This window comes from Miniopterus schreibersii (genome assembly GCF_964146895.1).
Source record: "Miniopterus schreibersii genome assembly, chromosome: 4".
NCBI lineage: Eukaryota > Metazoa > Chordata > Mammalia > Chiroptera > Miniopteridae > Miniopterus > Miniopterus schreibersii.
Window position 1 is genome coordinate 72,479,393 of NC_138105.1, and position 18,792 is coordinate 72,498,184.

The 18,792-nt window shown below is 50.3% G+C and overlaps 2 protein-coding genes across 2 annotated transcripts in view; both read left to right on the forward strand.

Moving 5' to 3' along the window:
• LOC308556324 (olfactory receptor 1f45-like) overlaps positions 1–18,792 on the forward strand; it is a gene marked incomplete at both ends in the record, with an annotated part of 504,663 nt that overhangs the window by 436,224 nt on the left and 49,647 nt on the right.
• The window catches only part of LOC308555614 (uncharacterized protein), a 40,172-nt gene that overhangs the window by 12,064 nt on the left and 9,316 nt on the right, over positions 1–18,792 (forward strand). The window contains exons 10-15 of the mRNA XM_081134012.1: positions 1,731–1,864; positions 1,942–2,006; positions 2,167–2,249; positions 2,348–2,527; positions 13,861–14,440; positions 16,302–16,446. Of these exons, the coding sequence (XP_080990138.1) occupies positions 1,731–1,864; positions 1,942–2,006; positions 2,167–2,249; positions 2,348–2,527; positions 13,861–14,440; positions 16,302–16,446 (1,187 nt within the window). The remainder of the gene's footprint in view (positions 1–1,730; positions 1,865–1,941; positions 2,007–2,166; positions 2,250–2,347; positions 2,528–13,860; positions 14,441–16,301; positions 16,447–18,792) is intronic.

The following is an 18,792-nucleotide window of genomic DNA, read 5'->3' on the forward strand; positions in this document are numbered from 1 at the left end:
GCCATTGGAGTCTCACGTGGGGCAGAAACGGTCAGGCAGTAGTGGCCATGCACTCAGTCACCGGTAGGGGCTGCCCAGGTAAGTGTAGTCTCGGCGTGAATGCTGCAGCAGGGCCCAGAGACCCTATCGCTGGAGGCTGTCCGCTCGTTGTTTGCAGCTCTACAGTAGGCTCTTTCTTGAAGGGTGAGCCATGACTAACACAGGGCAATGGGGAGCCATGGGAGATGTTTGAGCTGCAGAGAGACAGGTCAGATATGGGCATTAGAAATATCTCTCTGCAACTACAGAGGCAAACTGGAGGGGATGAGCTGGGCCCTGGGGGCCCAGGGGTCAGATTCTGGGCCAAGGGATGAAAGGTGGAAAGGAGGTATTAGACTGGACAGTCATTTTGGAAGTAGTGCCCTTCGACTTCAAGGCTTTGTTCAGCACAGCAGTCCTGTGAGGTGGAGAAATGTTTTTCTCCCAACTTCAAAAGATTATGCACTTGGTAAAAATTTGAATAGTACCGAATAGTTTACAATGAATATAAGCCTTCATCTTTTTTTCTCCCAGATTTCTGAAGGTATAGTGAACATATAACACTGTGTGAGTTTAAGGTGTGCAATGTGATGATTTGATGTACGTGCATATAGCATAATGAGTGCTATAGGGTTGGTTAACACACTCACCGCCTTGTACAGCGAATAGATGAAGATCTAGTTCATTTCGTTTCCATTGTCTGACCACCTTCTACCAAACTATCTATTGCCCAGAGGTTTGTGAGGCCTCCTTTACTGGGGGCTAAAATTTCACTTATTGACTTGTAGCCTCCGAGCTCTCTATTATGTTCCATGTTGTTTTTCTGTTCTTGCAACAATACCACACTGTTTTTTTTGTTGTTGTTGTTTGTTTTTTATTTCTGCACTTTTGATGGGTTTTAATATCTGGTAAATTGAGTTCTCTTTCTTTGATCTTTTATATTTAAGTGACCTAGCACTTAATGAACTTTAATTCTTTCAAATTGGATAACATAACCAAGTTCCCAAAAAACCACAAGTAGATTTTTATCAGATTGCATTAAATATATTGATTAATTTAGATAGAACTGACACTTTCATATTAGGTCATCCTACCTTAAAATGTAGAGTGGATCTTTACTCTTTTTTAACATGTTTTTATTAATTTCAGAGAGAGGAAGGGAGAGGGAGAGAGAGAGAGAAACACAAATGATGAGAGAGAGTCATTGATAGGCTGCTTCCTGCATGTCCCCCACTGGAAATCGAGTCACAACCAGGGCATGTACCCTGATGGGGAATCTAACCTCGACCTCCTGGTTCATAGGTCGATGCTCAACTTCATAGGTCGACTCTCAACCACTGAACCATGCCAGCAGGGCTGGAGTAGATCTTATTTATTCAAATAACCTTCTAAGTCCATCATAGAGATAGATATTTTTGCTCTAAGGTAATTATATAATTTAAAAAGCTTTTTATACAAATGCACTAATGCTTTTAAGAATACCCTGTGAATGTGGTGTTTTGCTCAGAAATGGTTCTAAAAATACCATCCTACATTTTCTATAGCAACTTTTGTGATTTTAACTTTCTAATGCTTAAACTTTTGGTTCACCTGGCATTTATTTTGTTATATGAGTGAGAGTCAGAGTGAGGTGGGGAAAGGATCTCCAGGGGCAGGAAGGCTGACGGTGTCTCTGGTTTTGCTCCCTGGGTGACTGTCGTGGGGTCCCTCAGGAATGACCTGGCCCAGCTGCCCTTCCTGACCATGTGCATCAAGGAGAGTATGCGCTTGCACCCCCCAGTCACTGTCATCTCCCGCCGCTGTACCCAGGACGTCTTGCTTCCTGACGGCCGGGTCATCCCCAGAGGTGCTGGCAATGACATGGGGAGGAGGGTGGTGGTCCCACCAGTGGGGACCTCGTCCTGACTGACCCGTATCCCATAGGAAACACCAGTGTCATCAGCATCTTTGGGATTCATCACAACCCGTCGGTCTGGCCGGACCCTGAGGTGCTGTCCCCCCCTGCTTTCCGTCCTGGGACCTGGTGGTGGGGAGGGATCCTGACTCAGGAAACCAGACGCTCCCAGGCCACTGTATCGACATGGCTTTTCTGGGGGCGTCTGGGTTCCTGAGGCACCCCATCCAGCAAGCCTGCCTCTTTGCCCCCAGGTATACAACCCCTTCCGCTTCGACCCAGCAACGTCCCAGAAGAGGTCCCCTCTGGCGTTTATTCCGTTCTCAGTGGGGCCCAGGTGAGGCCAGCGGGCGCCCGGGCGGGGATGCGGCTCCGCGGGCGTCGCCGCCCCACGTGGGGTTCCCAGGCACTTAGTGCCCCTGTGCATGCCCGCAGGAACTGCATCGGGCAGACGTTCGCCATGGCCGAGATGAAGGTGGTCCTGGCGCTCACGCTGCTGCGCTTCCGAGTCCTGCCCGACACCGTGGAGCCCGAGCCGCGCAGGAAGCCCGAGGGGCGGCCTCTGGCTGCGGGTGGAGCCGCTGAGCGCCGGCCCGCACTGACCCGCAAGGACCCGCCCTGACCCGCAAGGACCCGCCCTGACCCGCCAGGACCCGCAAGGACCCCCAAGGACCCGCAAGGACCCCCAAGGACCCTCGGAGGCCTGGCCTGCCCCCCACCCTGACCCTACACATCTCCCTCTGCAGGTTCCCAGGAAAAAAGCAAACCCTGTGCTGTCACCTCGGCCTCGGCCTCACTGAGTCAGGGGTGGGCGCTTGGGGCCTGCGGGGTCCCAGGGAGCAGGCGTGGCTCGGTGCAGGGGCTCTTGTGTCTCCAGCAGACCACAGGGCCCCAGACAAATCACAAGTTCTCCCAGAGCCCACGCATGGACTTTATAGTGCTGGTGACTCTAAAGGGAGCTATGGGAGGTGCTTGAGCAGGAGAGGGACCAGGTTTAAGGATGGGTTTAAGGGGCACATGTGAAGCTCTGAGTCACACAGGAGAACCCATAGTGACACTACCCTATGCCATCCTGACCTCAGTTCTGATCTAATATATCCAACCTTTCTCACCTCAGAATCCTTCCCAGTTTCCATGTTTATTATGTTACAATGTTTGTTTAATCATAACAAGCCTGATTGCCTTATAGTTTGTGCCTAATTGTTGCAATAAATGTATTTGCTATATTGTCTGTTGTTTCTGCTGTTTTTCACACATAGGGTCAGTGTTCTTGTGTCTAGTTCTCTTTTCCTGGGTAGTGGCTAACATATTTGAAATATTTGTAGAATTTGGAGAAGGCAGCTTTGCTGGGAGCCCTGCTGGTTGAGGATTATGTTAAAGGAAGTTCAAGGCTTGCTCTGCCCAAAGTTAGGTACAGCTTGCTGGTTCTTCCCTTTCAGTTTGCTCTCACCCTAAGAGACGTAGCTTTTTGAGGTCTCCACTATGTGAGGAAAGTCTTCTTACAATTTCCCCTTCTTGTGTAACTCTGGGCTTTGATTTTCTGTCCCCACCCGGAGGTCATCAAAACAGAGTTTCACATTTTCCTGACTTGGGAAATGCTCCCAGAGCAAAAGTATAATTCAAGTTCATTTTGTCTCTAGGTTTTTATTTTCATTTGGTAGTGTCTTTATAACTAGTTACCATCTTTTCATGTCATTTATTCATTTAAGAAATTGGAAAAGTATCCAGCATTAAGAGTTGTTTTAAAAAACCTGAAAGTGTTATCCAAATAATCTAGTTTGCCATTAATGGAAACAAAAAGTCTCAATTGGGATTTTAAATGGTCACGATCCAGTTATTACTCCACTCTTGGATGTATTAAGGGCGATAACTGTCTTTAGGTGTATAGAGTTCCAGACCACAAAAGCCCACATCAGGGTTTAAGGAACCTCTGCCCATCACCCAGAGATGCTGGACTTTGAGACGAATAGAGGGAGCAGGTGGGTGAGGTTGACTCCCTTGGGAATGTTGTGTGTTCCTTGGATAAGAAAAATGACACACGTTGGATGTTTTTATAGTCAACAGGGTGGACTATGTCAGAGACTGCTAATTGTGTATCCTGATATCTTAGAATCCCTAGTTTTTAGCTGGGTGGATGGCAGGCTGAAATACAGATTATTTTTAAAGCTTTTCTTGAAGCTGCGTTGGTTAAATGGCTATGTCCAGTCCCACCTGGAGAAGTCAAAGGTTATGCAGTCATTCTGGAAACCTTCCTTAAGAGAAATCCGGAACACTGTCTCCACCCAGCCCTTCCCCTTCCTCGTTTACACTGCAGGGGACACTGATGGGGTAGCTGGCGCCCCCCCGGGAGCATGAGGACACGACCACTCTTCAAGGAAGGGAAAGCAGGTCAGCAGTCAGGCCCCAAGACCCTGGGTCCCCAGCCCCTGGAGCTGTGCATCCAAGGTCACAATCCCAGTCCGCTATTTACTAGCTGTTTGGCTTGGGGAACATGATTTCTCTCTCTAAGCCTCAGTTCCTTTACTGTATAAGAAGAGCCACTTTGCCACCCTGTTGTGATTAAATAAATAAGCACATGCAACGTGAAGGTCATCATCCGGTAAGCTTCAGTCTTCGTGAGGATTCATTTCCTCCCTTTTACCATCATGTTCCACAATTTGAACTGGAACATGACGCAAAAAGGCAAGTTTAAGTTTTGGGAAAGAAGGCAACCTGCTGGAAATAAGGCAACTTTCATTAGAAGATTCACTAAATTTAAAATATCTGTGGTGACATCTGAGAAATTACAGGTCTTCAGTGCAAAGCTGGCCTGAAGCTGGGAACTGGAAAAAGCACCTTTCCCCAGAGAGGCATGACCTGAACTTTATTTTCGCCCAGATGTTCCAGGAAATGAAGGTGTCATGGGTCTGCCATAGTGGGAGGAAGGTGGGCGGCGAGGCCAGCGCTTCCTTCAGCACCTGGGACAACGGCCACCCAGGACTTGCTCCTCTCTGGCATTTGGGGGCAGGGCGAGGTCCAGGGGTACAAGTGTCAGAGCATTTCAGGGCCCACAGATTGGGAGCTGGCAGGCTTACTGGCTGCAAAATAATAATAAAAAGAATACTTCAACATGGAATGAGCAAATATTTGATATACTTGAAGCTGAAAATCACATTTTTCTTTGTCTTTAAAGTTCTTATTTAAAATATTTTTACTTAGCCCAGCTGGGTGTGGCTCAGTGGTTGAACATCGACTTATGATCCAGGAGATCACAGTTCGATTCCCGGTCAGGGCACATGCCTGGGCTGCGGGCTCGGTCCCCAGTTGGGGGCATGCAGGAGGCAGCTGATCAATGACTCTCTCTCATCATTGATATTTCAACTCTCTCCCTCTCCCTTCCTCTCTCTGAAATCAATAAAGATATATATTTTTAAAAAGTTTGTCTCACTTTACAAGAATTCTCTTCAAGTACATTGATGGCTGAAGAGATCACTCTAAGTTATACACTGAGTTACTCTTAATGAAATAATATTTTTGTAGCAATAGATACATGTACATTCATCTAAGATATAGATGTGGTTTCAAACGTTTCATAGAACATGTATGGCCTGGTGACTCCTCAAACCCTGCAGTTTTGGGTCCTCTTAATAGAAGTAGAGTACTGAAAAGGAAGGTGACACTTCAGCTCCCCCAGGTAAACACTGGTTTCATCCTCACACCAATCTTATGGACCCAAGAGATTAATTCACTTGCTCAAGGTCACTCAGTGAGTGAGTGATAGTGGGGTGAATTTGGCCAACGTGGCTTTGGAGATACATTCTAACCTACAAAGAATGGGATTTTTAGGTGTGTCTCAGCCCTAGGCGCATTAGATCACCTGGGAGCCATTCCAGGCTCACTGTATGAGACTGTCAGGTGATGCCTATATTTTAAAGTGTAATATTTTTGATACATTCACTCATGAAAAAAATGCACAGTGAAAAATGCTGGTACTCCAGATGTCCTTCATTCGCCGTTTCTTCTTCTGTAGGTAAACACCTGTCCTTTTTGTATATTGTTTCATAGTATATTTACGCAAAGAACGTATGTGCTCAGTTACCCTCAACCCTAAAAAACCCTTTCTTTGACCCCACTTTCCCACGAGCTAAGGCACATTTCTTTAACCCATTAGGCAGCAAACTCAAGAGTGATCTGTACAAATGTCTCCTCTCCCGGTCCGCACAGGCTTCGAGTCTCCACTGAGGCTCTTGATGGTGGATGAATGAAGGAGAAGGGGGCCTGTGGGGCCTGGGACTCGCTGCACCTGCTTGTGTGATTTTTAAGACACCCTGTGTCTGGGGCCCTCACTGGCGGGGGGGGGGGGGGGGGGGGGGGGGGGCTCCTGCCTCTTCTGAATGTGTCTGAGGCTCCCTCTGCTGGAAGGTTCATAGGCAACAGGCTGTTGGGAGCCTGGTCTCCGTTTAGTTCAGTGTGTGAGTGCGTGTGAACGAGTGGAAGTATAGGAGTGCCTATGTGTGCATTTGTACAGCTGCGTACACGCCTGTATGAGTGTGTTTCCATGTGAGCGTGTGCATGTAACTGTATGGTCATGTGTGTGAATATATGTGCATGTGCTCACATTTGAGCGCATGGAAGTCTGTGTATGACTGTGTGCACACATGTGAGTGTGGCTGCGTGGGTATGTGATTGTACACAATTGTGTGCACATGTGGGTGCATGTGTGTGTGTGTGTGTAAGGGTGTGAGTGTGTGTGTCTGGAAGTCAGTGAACCATTGTAACTGTCTGCACCGGACTGTGCTCCTGCTCATCACAGCAGCTGCTGTCAGAGGTCCCCCCACCCCTGGCCCCAGACCTCAGCCTTGCAGAAGGTAGGATGTGAACATGAAGGTAGCCTTTGGCAGAGGACATATGTCATTCCCCTAATGCCCTCTGATTGCCTGCAGTGGTCTCCCACTGACAGAACACTATCTTATCGACTCACAGAAGTTGCAGGTAGGTGGCCAAAGACACCTGATGTAGCCCCTTGGCTCAACCTGGGTCAATGTCAGTTGCACATGAACCCCGGACGAGCATTCACTCAGCTCCTCTGCACCTGCGAGGGCCCCTTGCAAGCTGGCTAAACAGATACCCAAATGGGTAGCAAAATTTTGTCTCTCCTGCTCCTTTTGAGCAACATCCTTGGGGTACCCCTCTGTTGGTTTTTGAATGAGAACACCCTTTTCCCTTCTGTGAGGATGGTCTCCAACCCTCCTCAGGTCCCCCCTTCTGAATGGTGGGTGTGGTCAGGCTACTTTTCAAAACTGGCACCACCCCAAAAATCCCATCCAAAGGAAGTTGATGCCAACTATTGTGGGTTCTCAGGTCTTTGCTGAAGTTTCCCTTGGACCTTATTTTACCCCAGACCTGCTCATCTGATCACCTGGTACCACTGCCAAGAAGCTGGCAGTCCCATTTTGCAGACCTGGCTCTCAATGGACATGCCTTGGGGGCTGGTTGGTTTGCCCAATCTTTATTATGGTAAGTGAAACACGGCAACCGTTTCTGACTCCTGTGTCTGGCCAGATTTCATCACCACACTGGGCTCCAGCAGGGCTGGTTCCCGCTTCCCTCAGACGCTGACCAAAATTGCCTCACTGTTTCTGTTTATCTGTTTATCTCAGCATGTCTGAGGAAGGAAGCAAAGATGACACATTTTTTAGGCCATTTGATTGCCATATTCTGTGCTGGGTGTTTACAGGCCTGGTGTGGCTTTAGGGCTGGGGGAGGGTGATCCTTATTCACTGCTCACTTCTCTGTATCACTCAGGTTTCTGACTAAAGGTTACCTCCTCCCAGATTGTCCCATCCAGACCAGCCCCCTTGGTCGCTTTCTAGCATGTCTCAGTTTGTTAATTTTCTTCATTACCGCCCCCATCTACTGGGCCTTATTTCCTGTTGGCTTCCCCCATCAGACATGAGCATCACAATCCAGAGACCTCATCTGTTTTGTTCATCCCAGGTCCCAGGTCCCAGGTCCTAGCACTGTGCCTAGTACAGAGTAGGTGTCCAAGTACAGTTTGTTGTTGAGGCACGAACTGCCTGGAAGGTATACATCCACCTCTTCATTTTACCGACGAGGACATAAGGCTCAGAGACGACAAGCGATTTGCCCGAGGTCACACAGCAAGTGGCAGAGCTGGGATTTGAATTTGGTTTGCTGAATCCAGAACTTGTTCTTGTGGATGTAAGAAATGTCCAAACCTGTAGAGGATTTTTATGAGTTTATTTGAGCCAAACTGATGATAATTTCTGGGAAGTAAAATCTCAACTGATTGAGAAAATGCTCTGGAAAATGGCAGTTTTACAGCTTACTTTATGCATTGGAATCAAAGGAGGAGGCATAAGGAGGGCCACATGAAATCCATTGGCGGTAGATTAAGGGGGCGGGAGAGAGCAAAGCTGGGAAATCCCTGGGATTGAGTAAAAAGTAAAACAGAAGCACAAAAGCTGCGTTCCGTTCCCAGCCTCAGTTTACCCCATTTCCCTATATAACCCTGTCCCTCAGGCCAGTCCTTAAGGCAGTTTTGGATGCTTGGATGCCCCCTGTCTCCTTGGTCGGCCGGCCTTCTCAATAAACGCCTTACCAGGTTCAACCCGCCTCCGCTGAATCTGACGCAGAGACAGGCGGCCCGAACCCCAGCGGGGTTCAGACAGCCCCCTGAGTCAGAGGGAGAAGGCTGTTCTTTCCTCGGTTCTTGTCTTCTCCTATGAATAAATTCAAACGAATGACTCCAGATTGATTTTTGCGTTGTGATAAAGCCAATTCATTTAAAAATTAAAGCAAGCAAATTTATTAAAGAAGCAAGGCAAACAAATCTACTAAACTACACCTGAGCTGGGGCTCAGATGGGCTTTCCCACCAGTCAGAAGTCTGGTGAGGGCTCAAGGGGTTGTATACCCTTCTGTCTACAGGTTTTAAAAGTCCTCTGCTAGATATCCTGGTACAGATGAACTCTCCTTTTAGTTTGTTATGCCTTTCCCAGAATTTATGAGAAGCACCTGGTAATTTTATCTTGACAAGCCCTGAGACTTCTGGCTTCACTGTTTAGGGAGTGAAATAAAACTGCCCCCTTTTTTTCTTTCCCCAAATGGCTGACTTCTTTGTTTATGGAGACAGCTTTTAACAGTTCCTCTTCTTTCCTTCCGCCCTTCTGCCCTAGGAGCTCCGGGGTGATTTACACTATGTATTCTCTGGTCAGAGGGAGAAGGGGCATTAAGATTCCCCCTCCTCCCCTGAATTCTTTTTTTTTTTTTAATATATCTTTATTGATTTCAGAGAGAGGAAAGGAGAGGGAGAGAGAGGGTAGAAACATCAATGATGAGAGAGCCATTGATCAAACCCACAACCCGGGCATGTGCCCTGACCGGGAATCGAACCCCTATCGCCTGGATCCCAGGTTGACGCTCAACCACTGAGCCACGCCCGGCCGGGCCCTGAATTCTTTAGTGAGGAGTATTCAGCCATTTGCTCTCAAGCACCCTTGGTTTGGGGAAGATACTGACTTGTTATTTACAAGCTAGCTATAAGCTCCCAAAACGATTTGGCCTTGTTTAATTTTCTTGTCTCAGTTTCTCTATTCCTCTTGCTTAGGAATTTTCCTCGTTTCTCACTATCCTATAACATATCAACCCATGTTGCCACAAAAGATTTCCTTCACATAGCACTTTGGAATATATTTTACCCTGCTCTTTCTGTCTGGGTCCGATAGAATACTTCCAATGTTGAGGTTTTATCAGGCCCATTTTGCAGATATGAAGACCGAGGCTCAGAGGGGTGACTGGCTGTGCCTGGGGTTGGTCACTCACATAGGAACTGCCACCGTTGATCTGACACACACTTGCCCACTGTCTGGCTCTGGATGAGGGTAATAGCACCACTGGAGAAGGACCAGTCTTCACCTTTCCATATATTGCTCCCCTACCTCCATATTAGCTGGGGGACATTTCAGAAGCCAGGCTTGTGTGATTTGGAAGCTGAGACCTTCACCACTAGGGATGCTCCAGCCTGGTCAGGCTCAGAGTAAAGTCCCCACCTGAGGCATCCTTTCCTCTTCTATCACCTGATCCAGGAGTTGGAGGAGCCGCCGACCTACAGACACTGCCCTCATGATGGGGTCTGAGTTCTTGGTCATGCCTCATGAAAGTTCAACCCCTACTTACAGCTTCAATTTGGGACCAGATTCTGCTGCCCACCTTGGCCTTCCTAAGGGTCCACTGCTTGATTCCACAGGTTAGTGCTCTCAGCCCTAGTGTCAAAGGAACAAGAACCAATTGCCTTTTTGTGCAGCCTGGGTGTCACATTCCATGCCTGCCCCTGGAAGCCCTCCCTCTTTATTCAGGCCTCTGCTCACCCTGACCCCTGGCCTAAGGTAGAACCCCTCCCCTAGGCACAACCTGATCACTGTCTGATACGTCCTAATCATTTATTTATCCTCACCCATCTCTCCTTGAGATGTGAGCCCCTTGACAGCAGGGACGATGTCTGCTGTGCTCACTGCTTCATCCCCAGCGCCTAGAATAGTGCCCTGCACATAATAGATGTTCAATAAACATATGGTTGCAGAAACAGCCCCATGAGGTATAGATTTCCCCCCTTATTTTATAACTGAAAAACCCCACCAAAAAACCACTGTGAATCAGAGAGGCGAAGGTGCTGCCTCCTTGTATCTCTTGCAGAACACAGACTTGGGGACCTTAAAGCCACATGTCTTAAAACTTGAAGGGGTGTACACCACTCTCCAGTGGAGATGTGGTTTTCAGCCGGTATTTCTGGGCTGGGGCACTAGATTCTGCATTCCCTGCAAGCTCTCAGGTGATACTGATGATGAAGGCCTGAGGACCTCACTTTGAGTAGCCAAGTTTTAGAGCTCATGGCTGCAAAGCTCACTTTCTTCCCCAGATAGTTAATGAGCACCTACTATATACCAAGCTTTGCTGTTATATTGACCTAATTTGCTGCGAGGCTGGAGCAAACTGCTTCACCTCTCTGAGTCTCTGGTTCCTCTTTGGTAAAAATGGGCTCATGAGGGTAATATTGCAGAGCTGTTGGATGCTTACACAATAACAACAACAACAACGATGACTAGCACTTACGGAGCCCTTCCTCTGTCCCACGTGTCTTACATGCATTGTCTCTTTTCATTATTCCCATCTTGGAGGGGGCACTAACGAAATGCCCACTTACAGACATGAGGGAGTGCGGCTTAGTAGCTCAAGCACCCAATATAAAGCCTGGCACCCAGCCTGGCTCCACCAGCTGTGTGGCTTTGGGCAGGCCACTCAAACAGAATTCAGCCTTAGTTTTCTCATCTATAAAATGAAAGAAAAAAAGAAAGTCTAATATACCTAAAGGGCTTAACACAGATTCGGTGGCTTATGTTGTCAGTGCTGCTGGTGGCTGCCGGTCCTGCTCTAGGCCGCCTGTCCACCCCTGCACACAGCAGATCTGCAGGAGCTGAGCCCCTCTGGGCACTAGGGGCTCTTTGTCCTGTGTGTCCCATGACTCTGCCTGGTTTATCATACTCTGGCCTTGTCCCCAATCCTCTTATGGACGGACTTGCCAGCAGGTGAATTCTGCCCCTGTGGAGTGGAGGAGATTCTGGTAGGGGTGTACCCCACCTCTAGGACCAGCCATCTTAATCCCCCAACCAGTGGGAGGGGGGGAGGGAGGTTTGGGGTCTCTCCAACATTCTACCAGTGCCAGGAGAACTCTTTCCCCCACTCTTGTGCTCAGTAGCTCTACCAGGACCCCCATCCTTCAAGCCCTCCCTTATCTGAGACCACTCCCCAGGGCAATTCTGGAAAGTGTCAAGGGAGGGCCAGGAGTGGAGCATTAGGTCCACTGAGAGGATAGTACATGTGTGATACGAGGGCCTCAAGCTATATCCCCTCTGGAGTCACCACGTTGCCTGAGATTCACCGATTTAAATGTCCCTGGATTAATAAGGCATAGTCCCCTGTGGATGGGGATGGAGCTGCGTGGCAGAGGGAACAGGCTTGGGCTTGGGAGTGGGACAGACCTGGCTTCCTTCCAGTTCTACAACTGAGCTTCAGTTTACTCTTTTTTTAAAAACAAACAAACATATCTTTATTGATTTCAGAGAGAGGAAAGGAGAGGGAGAGAGAGAGAGAAAAACATCAATGATGAAAGAGTCATCGATCGGCTGCCTGGCCTGCAACCTGGGCATGTGCCCTGACTGGGAATCGAACCCCAATCTCCTGGATCCTAGGTCGATGCTCAACCACTGAGCCACACCTGGCCGGGCCAGTTTGCTCTTATATTAAATAGGTATCTTCCCTCCTGTGGATGCTGTCATCTGGGCCTCTTTGCCTGATCCCCAGGGAGCTGGCTGAAAGAGCTGAGGGGAGGGGGATGCATCACCTTGCAGGGAGAACATCTGGCACATAATAGGTCTACTTCACGTGGTGCGCCTGATGCACAGAAGGAGCATTTTATGTGGAGTAACCAGCACATACTAGGCATGCTTTATATAGTATGTCAGGTACTCAGTAGGCACTTTTAATGTAGAATGTCTGGCACACAGCAGGCATGCTTTACATGCAGCACCCTGCATGCAGTAGGTGTGCTTTATATAGAGCTCCTGGCACTTAGTAGGCATGCCTTATGGAGAGTGTCCAGCATACAGTAGACAGGCTTTACGTACAACACTTAGTATATAGTAGACAGTATATATTAGAGTACTTGACACACAGTAGATGCACTTTATATAGCACACCTGGCACATAGTAGGCACACTTTATGTAGTGCACCTGACACACAGTAGGCATGTTTTTTAAATTACCCAGTACACAGTAGGCACACTCTGTGGAGAGTAGCTGGCACACAGATGTGCTTTATACAGAGCACCTGGCACACAGTAGGCAAACTTTATGTAGAGTACCTGGAAATGAGTAGGGATACTCTCTGAAGTACCCAGCACACAGTAGGCATGCTTTATGTAGAGTGCCCAGCACACAGTAGGCACACTGCAGTCAGTTGTGCAGAGTAGGTTTACTTTCTGTGGTGTACTGTTACCCAGCAGCACAAGAACTAGCTGTCAGCTCGTTCCTTTCACTCCAACATTTTGGGGGCTCCTGATCCCTCCTTCCTGTGTAACCCTTCTCTGCCTCCCTCTCAAGACCTCATTCAACAGCCCGCATGGAAGGCTGAACCCAGAGGGGACTGGCACAGCCAGCAGTGAGAGCGAGGGCAGGGTTAAACTCCCTCAGGGTCTCCCAGCTCTGCCCCCTCTGTGTGGACCCCTCAGACTTAGGTACCCTCTTCCCACTGGGTCCTTCCTGCCCTGAATCTGACGGGATAGTCCCAGCCAGCCTGCTTTGCTCGTTTCTATTTTCAGCAGGCAGGTCTCAGCCCAGGCTCCGGGCTGTTTGAAGGCAGGACTTGAATTTCTGTCAGGCTGTGCGCCCCGGAGGCCAGAGGCTTTTGCCTCTCAGTTCCAGGATTCTAAGCCAGGAAACTGCACGATAAGCTCCGGGCCAGCTTGGGGAGAGGAGCCAGGCAGATGTCTGGCACAAGGCTCACCTGGCAATTAAACAGTAAAGTTCAAGCTTTTACCTGCCACACCCTGGTCTCGGGAGGGTAGGGGAGGCAGTAAACTTGGGGACCCAGAGTCACTTTTGCCTACCCCCCAACCAGCCTCCGATCCCTCTGAGGGGTCCTAAGTCCTGAGGATCCAGGGTCCACACTGTGACACTGAGCTAGTTTCAGGCCTGTATTGACAGCACTGTAGCCCCTCCTCCCACACCCTCTTTTTGAGCCAGTGTCAATTGGGGTGGAGGTTAGCAGGTGCCTGGGGATTGGTTGGCTTAGCCCAGTCCCTCTTAACCTCCCCCAGATCATAAACCAGGGGCAAAGACTTCCCAGGAGGAGGGGAGAGGAGGCTGTGTGCCACTAGCTGCTCCAGGCTGAAGGTGCCAGTCTCAGGGCCAGGGAACTGGGGGTCCTGGCCCAGGGTGGGGAGAGGTGTTGCTCAAGGCAGAGGTGGCTCCAGGGAGTGGAGCTGTCCTGGGAGTTGAGTGGATAACAGTGGGTAATTTAATTCTCTATCTCTCCCTCTGTCTCTCTCTCTGTGTCTCTGTCTCCCTCCTCTTTGTCTCTCTCTCCCTTTCCCTCCTCTGTATTTCCCTGGGTCTCCCTTCCTTCCTGAGCCCCAATTCGCCCACCTGGCCCTCCCTGCCCCTGTTCCTCACGCCCTTGGCCCTCTCCCTGTTTGTAAGCTGGTCTCTGCCCCTGGGCTCACCGTTACCCCCCTGTCTCCGGCCTCAGGAGCTCACCCTCTGTCTGGCCTGCAAGATGCTGCAGCTGAGCCTGTCCTGGCTGGGACTGGGGCCGCCAGCAGCCTCCCCGTGGCTACTCCTGCTGCTGCTGGGAGCCTCCTGGTTCCTGATCCGCTTCCTGACCTGGACCTACACCATCTATGACAACTCTCGCCGCCTCCGATGTTTCCCGCAGCCCCCGAAGCAGAGCTGGTTTTGGGGTCACCTGGGCATGGTGAGTGTGGACATCAGGACAAGTCTGGGGTATTAGGGTGGGTGGACTCCGCAAGGGGTTGGGATTGAGCCTCCGAGGCTGGGCTGAGGTCGAGGACAGCAGAGAAGTGAGGGGGTCAAGGGGAGCACCTCTTTTCTCATTCATTCCTCCACTCCGACATCCCAGGCTTTTCCCGCTCCTTGGCCTCTCCCCAGCCTACTTTGCGTCCATTTCCTGCCTGCCTCCCCCACACTGGTGCACCTCTGAGGGGCTCCCGGGGTGGGTTGCACAGAGCTGGGTCCCCTAGGATTCCCGGTGTCCACACTTACCCTTGAGAGCACTTCAGGGGCGCTGTCCAGGGTTTGCTCCCTGTGTCTGCTCACCCCCACCCCCAAGGGTCCCTCATCTTCCTGGCATACCTTCCTCTTATTTTACTCTTCTGTCCTAAGACATTTCAAGGAACCTGTTGCACAACCTGGTTAAAGCTGGCCACTCATTTCTCCTTTCGGAAGCCTTCTTCAACTCCCTGCCCATACCCCAGACTTTGACTTTTGACTTGACCCCGCTCCTTTTTAATTATACATTTATTTTTCTAATTAATTGTTATCTGGCTCTCCAACCTGATGGTAGCTCTGGGGAGCAGACACTCTCTCTGCAGCTCCCTGGCATACATCAGGCACTTAACAAATGTTTGAGCCCCTAAGTGATGAATTTGCCATCACCTCCCTCAGTCAGGGCCAACCGGGTGAGTATGTAGCTCCTCTCTTCCCCAGACCAGCTGAGGGATGAGTCCAGCTTTCCTTTCCTGCCTGGGTGAGAACTACAGCTTGGGGAAGGACTTCCTGTGATTGTACTGCTCATTATAGCAAAGTTCACAAGGGGACATTCCCAAGCTCAGTGTGAAGGTTGCCTGAGATTCTGGTCTTGGAATGGAAGTCACAGCCGCCCCAACTCCCCCTCTGCAGGCTCAGCCATCTCTTCTCCTCCAGTCCCTCTGGCTGTGTGGCCTCAGCTGAGTCCCTCTCCCTCTCTGGACCAATTTCATCGAGTGCTTTGAATCCTCCCCTCAGGGTCCTTGCAGAGCAGGGAGCGTGTCACAAAGTGAAAACAATTTATGTTGACCTGCCTGGAGCACCTGGGGTGTTTGTCAGGCTTGGATGGGGCCCCCTGAGGGACTGAAGAGGATATGTCACCAGGAGGTGACCCACCCTCCTTCCCCTTTGTGGGGATGTGGCCTCAGTTTCTTCATTTATAAATAGCACGATTGGTGGGTGTGTCCCTAGGTTGGAGAGAGATAGATAGAAAGATAGGACAAACTATGATAGGTAGGTAGGTAGATAGATAGACAGACAGACAGGACTAACTATACACAGAGCCTGGCCGGCAGCCGGGGCTCGTGGTGGGAACCACCCTCCTGATTGATGAGCAGAGCTCACATCTGTCCCTTGGGGTCTGCTGGGGCTAGAAGGTCCCGGGTCTGCAGACCCTTCACCCTTTGGGGAACCGAAGGGTGTGAGGAGCAGCTAGGACATGAAAGGATATGTGATCAAGACCCAGGGACAAGTACTGAAGCCACTCTGCTTCCCACAAACCTCCTCCATGGGACTTCCTCCTGTGGTCTCTGGCCCAAGGCCTGGAACCACTTTCAGGATGAGAAAAAATGATCTTTCTCTGGGCAGAGAGCATGTCCTTTCCCTGTGCCCTGGGGTGCACCCTGAGGACTTGGGGAGGCATCCAGGACCCACCTGCCCTGAGAGGAAAGGAGCAGGAGGAAGTGGATTTCCTCTGTCCGTGCAAAATCCAGACACACTCTCACTGCAGAGGCTGCTGGGGGACCTGCTGTGGCTCCTTTTGGGGAGTGACGACCCTGCCTTGCTTTCAGGTCACCCCCACTGAGCAGGGCTTGAGGAATATAACTCAGCTGGCGACCACCTACACCCAGGGATTTCTGGCCTGGCATGGCCCCATCCTCCCCATTGTCTTTTTCTGCCACCCTGACATGGTCCGGGCTCTCACCAGCGCCTCAGGTACCCACACAGAGCTTGAGGTGGTGGGTGCCATGCATAGCTGAGGTTTCTCACCTCTCCCTGCCAAGCTTCTGTGCAGCCCCTGCAGGACCTGGCCCCCTTCCCCTCTTCTCTTCCCGCTTAGCACCTTCCTCTTTCTTCATATATTCAAACTGCATCTCACCGCCTCCGCCCTCTAATGCCATCTGCCTTCTGCCCTGGTGTCCCGGGCACCACTGGGGCCCCAAGAGGCTTCAATCCAAGGCTCTGTCCTGGAGGAGCTTTCAGTCTTGAGGAGGGACAGAGGGATCCCCGACTTGGTGTGGTCGGAACTGGCCAGAGGCAGGCGGTGGCAGTCCAGAGGAGAAGCAAGGTCTCTGCTGGAGGCTGGAAGGCCTCCTGGAGGAGGGGCTGCTGGAAGTGGGTCTGGAACAATGAGTAGGACGTTTTTAAAGCAGACGTTTTAGAACAATGCAGTGGGTATTGTTAGCATCCTGGGCCCTTTGTTAACATCCCAGACCTGCCCCTTCTCCGCTCCCCCAAGGCCCGGAGCAATGAGGACTTGCTATTTCTGCAACGTCCACCTCTGGTGTGTTGGTTCCTCCTACCCTATCCTGCAGCTCATGCAGGAATCTCTCCAAGGAGAGCGAACCCCAGCCTGGATCTTGTCTTTTGCTCTCTACCTTTCTCACCCCCAGATAGATGAGGTTGAGCAGTGAAAAGGGCAGCATTTGACAGAGAGCGTGGCTCTGACACCAACATTCTGGGTAATTCTGGGCTCTCATTGACTGCTGAGGTCTCTTTCAGTTCTGAGTGGTGAAAACTCAATCCTGCGTGGTCTAAGCAAAAAAAGGGAATCAACTGACTGTCAAGTCCAAGAATGTTGCTTTCAGGCACAGCTGGATCCAGGTGTCAATGTCCTCAGGACTGTCTTCATTTTTGAGTTCTGTTTTCCTCTGTGATTTCTTCACTCTCATGCTGGTAAAGATGAATCTGAGGAGCTCAACCCCTATGGAAAAGTGAGCTTATTCCCAACAGATCCAGGAAAAGTTGCAGGTTCACTTTAATTTGCCGGGCTTGGCCCAGTTCCTTAGCCAGTCACTGCCACTCTGATTGCCCATTCTTAGCAGGCATAGGGTTCTCAGAGTTATTGTTTTGGAGTTGAAAGAAGTTCAATAGTTAAGAACTCAGGTCCTGGATTCGGACAGACCTGGGCTCAGGTCTCAGGCATGTCACTTACTGTCTGGGAGACCGTAGGCAAGTGACTTCATTGTTCAGAGCCTCAGTTTCCTTATCTAGAAAATGGGACAGAAGAGAAGCCAGGTGAGTGTGGTGCTTGGAGTCCAAATGAGAAAAGACACTGATTGTGGTATATTGAGGGTAGGAGGAGGGACCCCAGGAGGAGGATGCCTCACTGGGTAAGATTCACGGGGCTCAGGTCTGGATCTCTGTCCCGCACGTTCTTTCCTTTGGCCACCTAGAGAAATGCAAATTGGGCCCTCTTTGTTCCCCTTCAGATTCAGAGCTCGGAGGAGGGTCTCCTCTATACAGAGGGCCTGGCGAGCACCTATGGGGATGTGTGCTGCTGGTGGGTGGGGCCCTGGCACGCGGTCATTAGAATCTTCCATCCCACCTTCATCAAACCTGTGCTCTTTGCTCCAGGTAGGCACCCTCCGGCCACAGCTTGCTCATTATTGAGGTCTCTGTGCTGCTCCAGCTGGGCAGGTGACCCAGGTGCACACAGGAGGCGCTGTGGCAGAGAAGCCACTGTCTCCGTCTCACCTGGACCCCCACCTGCCCCACCTCTAGTTGTGTCTGCTCACACCTAGGGTGTGCTTATGTGACGTTGTCTGTATGGCCATGCCTGGCCATGTTTATGTTTCCGCCTGTGTCCTCGTTGTAGCTGATACATGTTTATACCTGGGATGAAATGGAGATGGCCTCAGTCACATCTGGGGCCCAGCTTGGCCAATGACTTTTGAGGTATGTCGGGGCTGTCTGGTGCTCGTCGGAGATGCCATTTGAGATTGTCTTGTTTTGCTGCTGATCAAGTCTGGGCCATGTTCTGGATTTGCCTGATGTCTGGGACCCAGGGTCCCTCTAAGAGATGTCTGAGGCTTTATGTGAGTCTTGTTCAAGGCAGGTCAAAGGGTATGTCTGGGTCACACCTGGTCTACATCTGTGACATTAATGGGACCATATTTAAGTTCTATCTAGGGCCCATTTGTGGGACACACTGAGGTCATGTCAGATTGTCTTTGCATCCATGTCAGAATATGTTGTGTCATGTCAGGATGTGTCACACATGTTGGATCCATGCCAGGACATGTTAAAGCATGTTGGGGGCATGTCAGATGACCCAGGAGA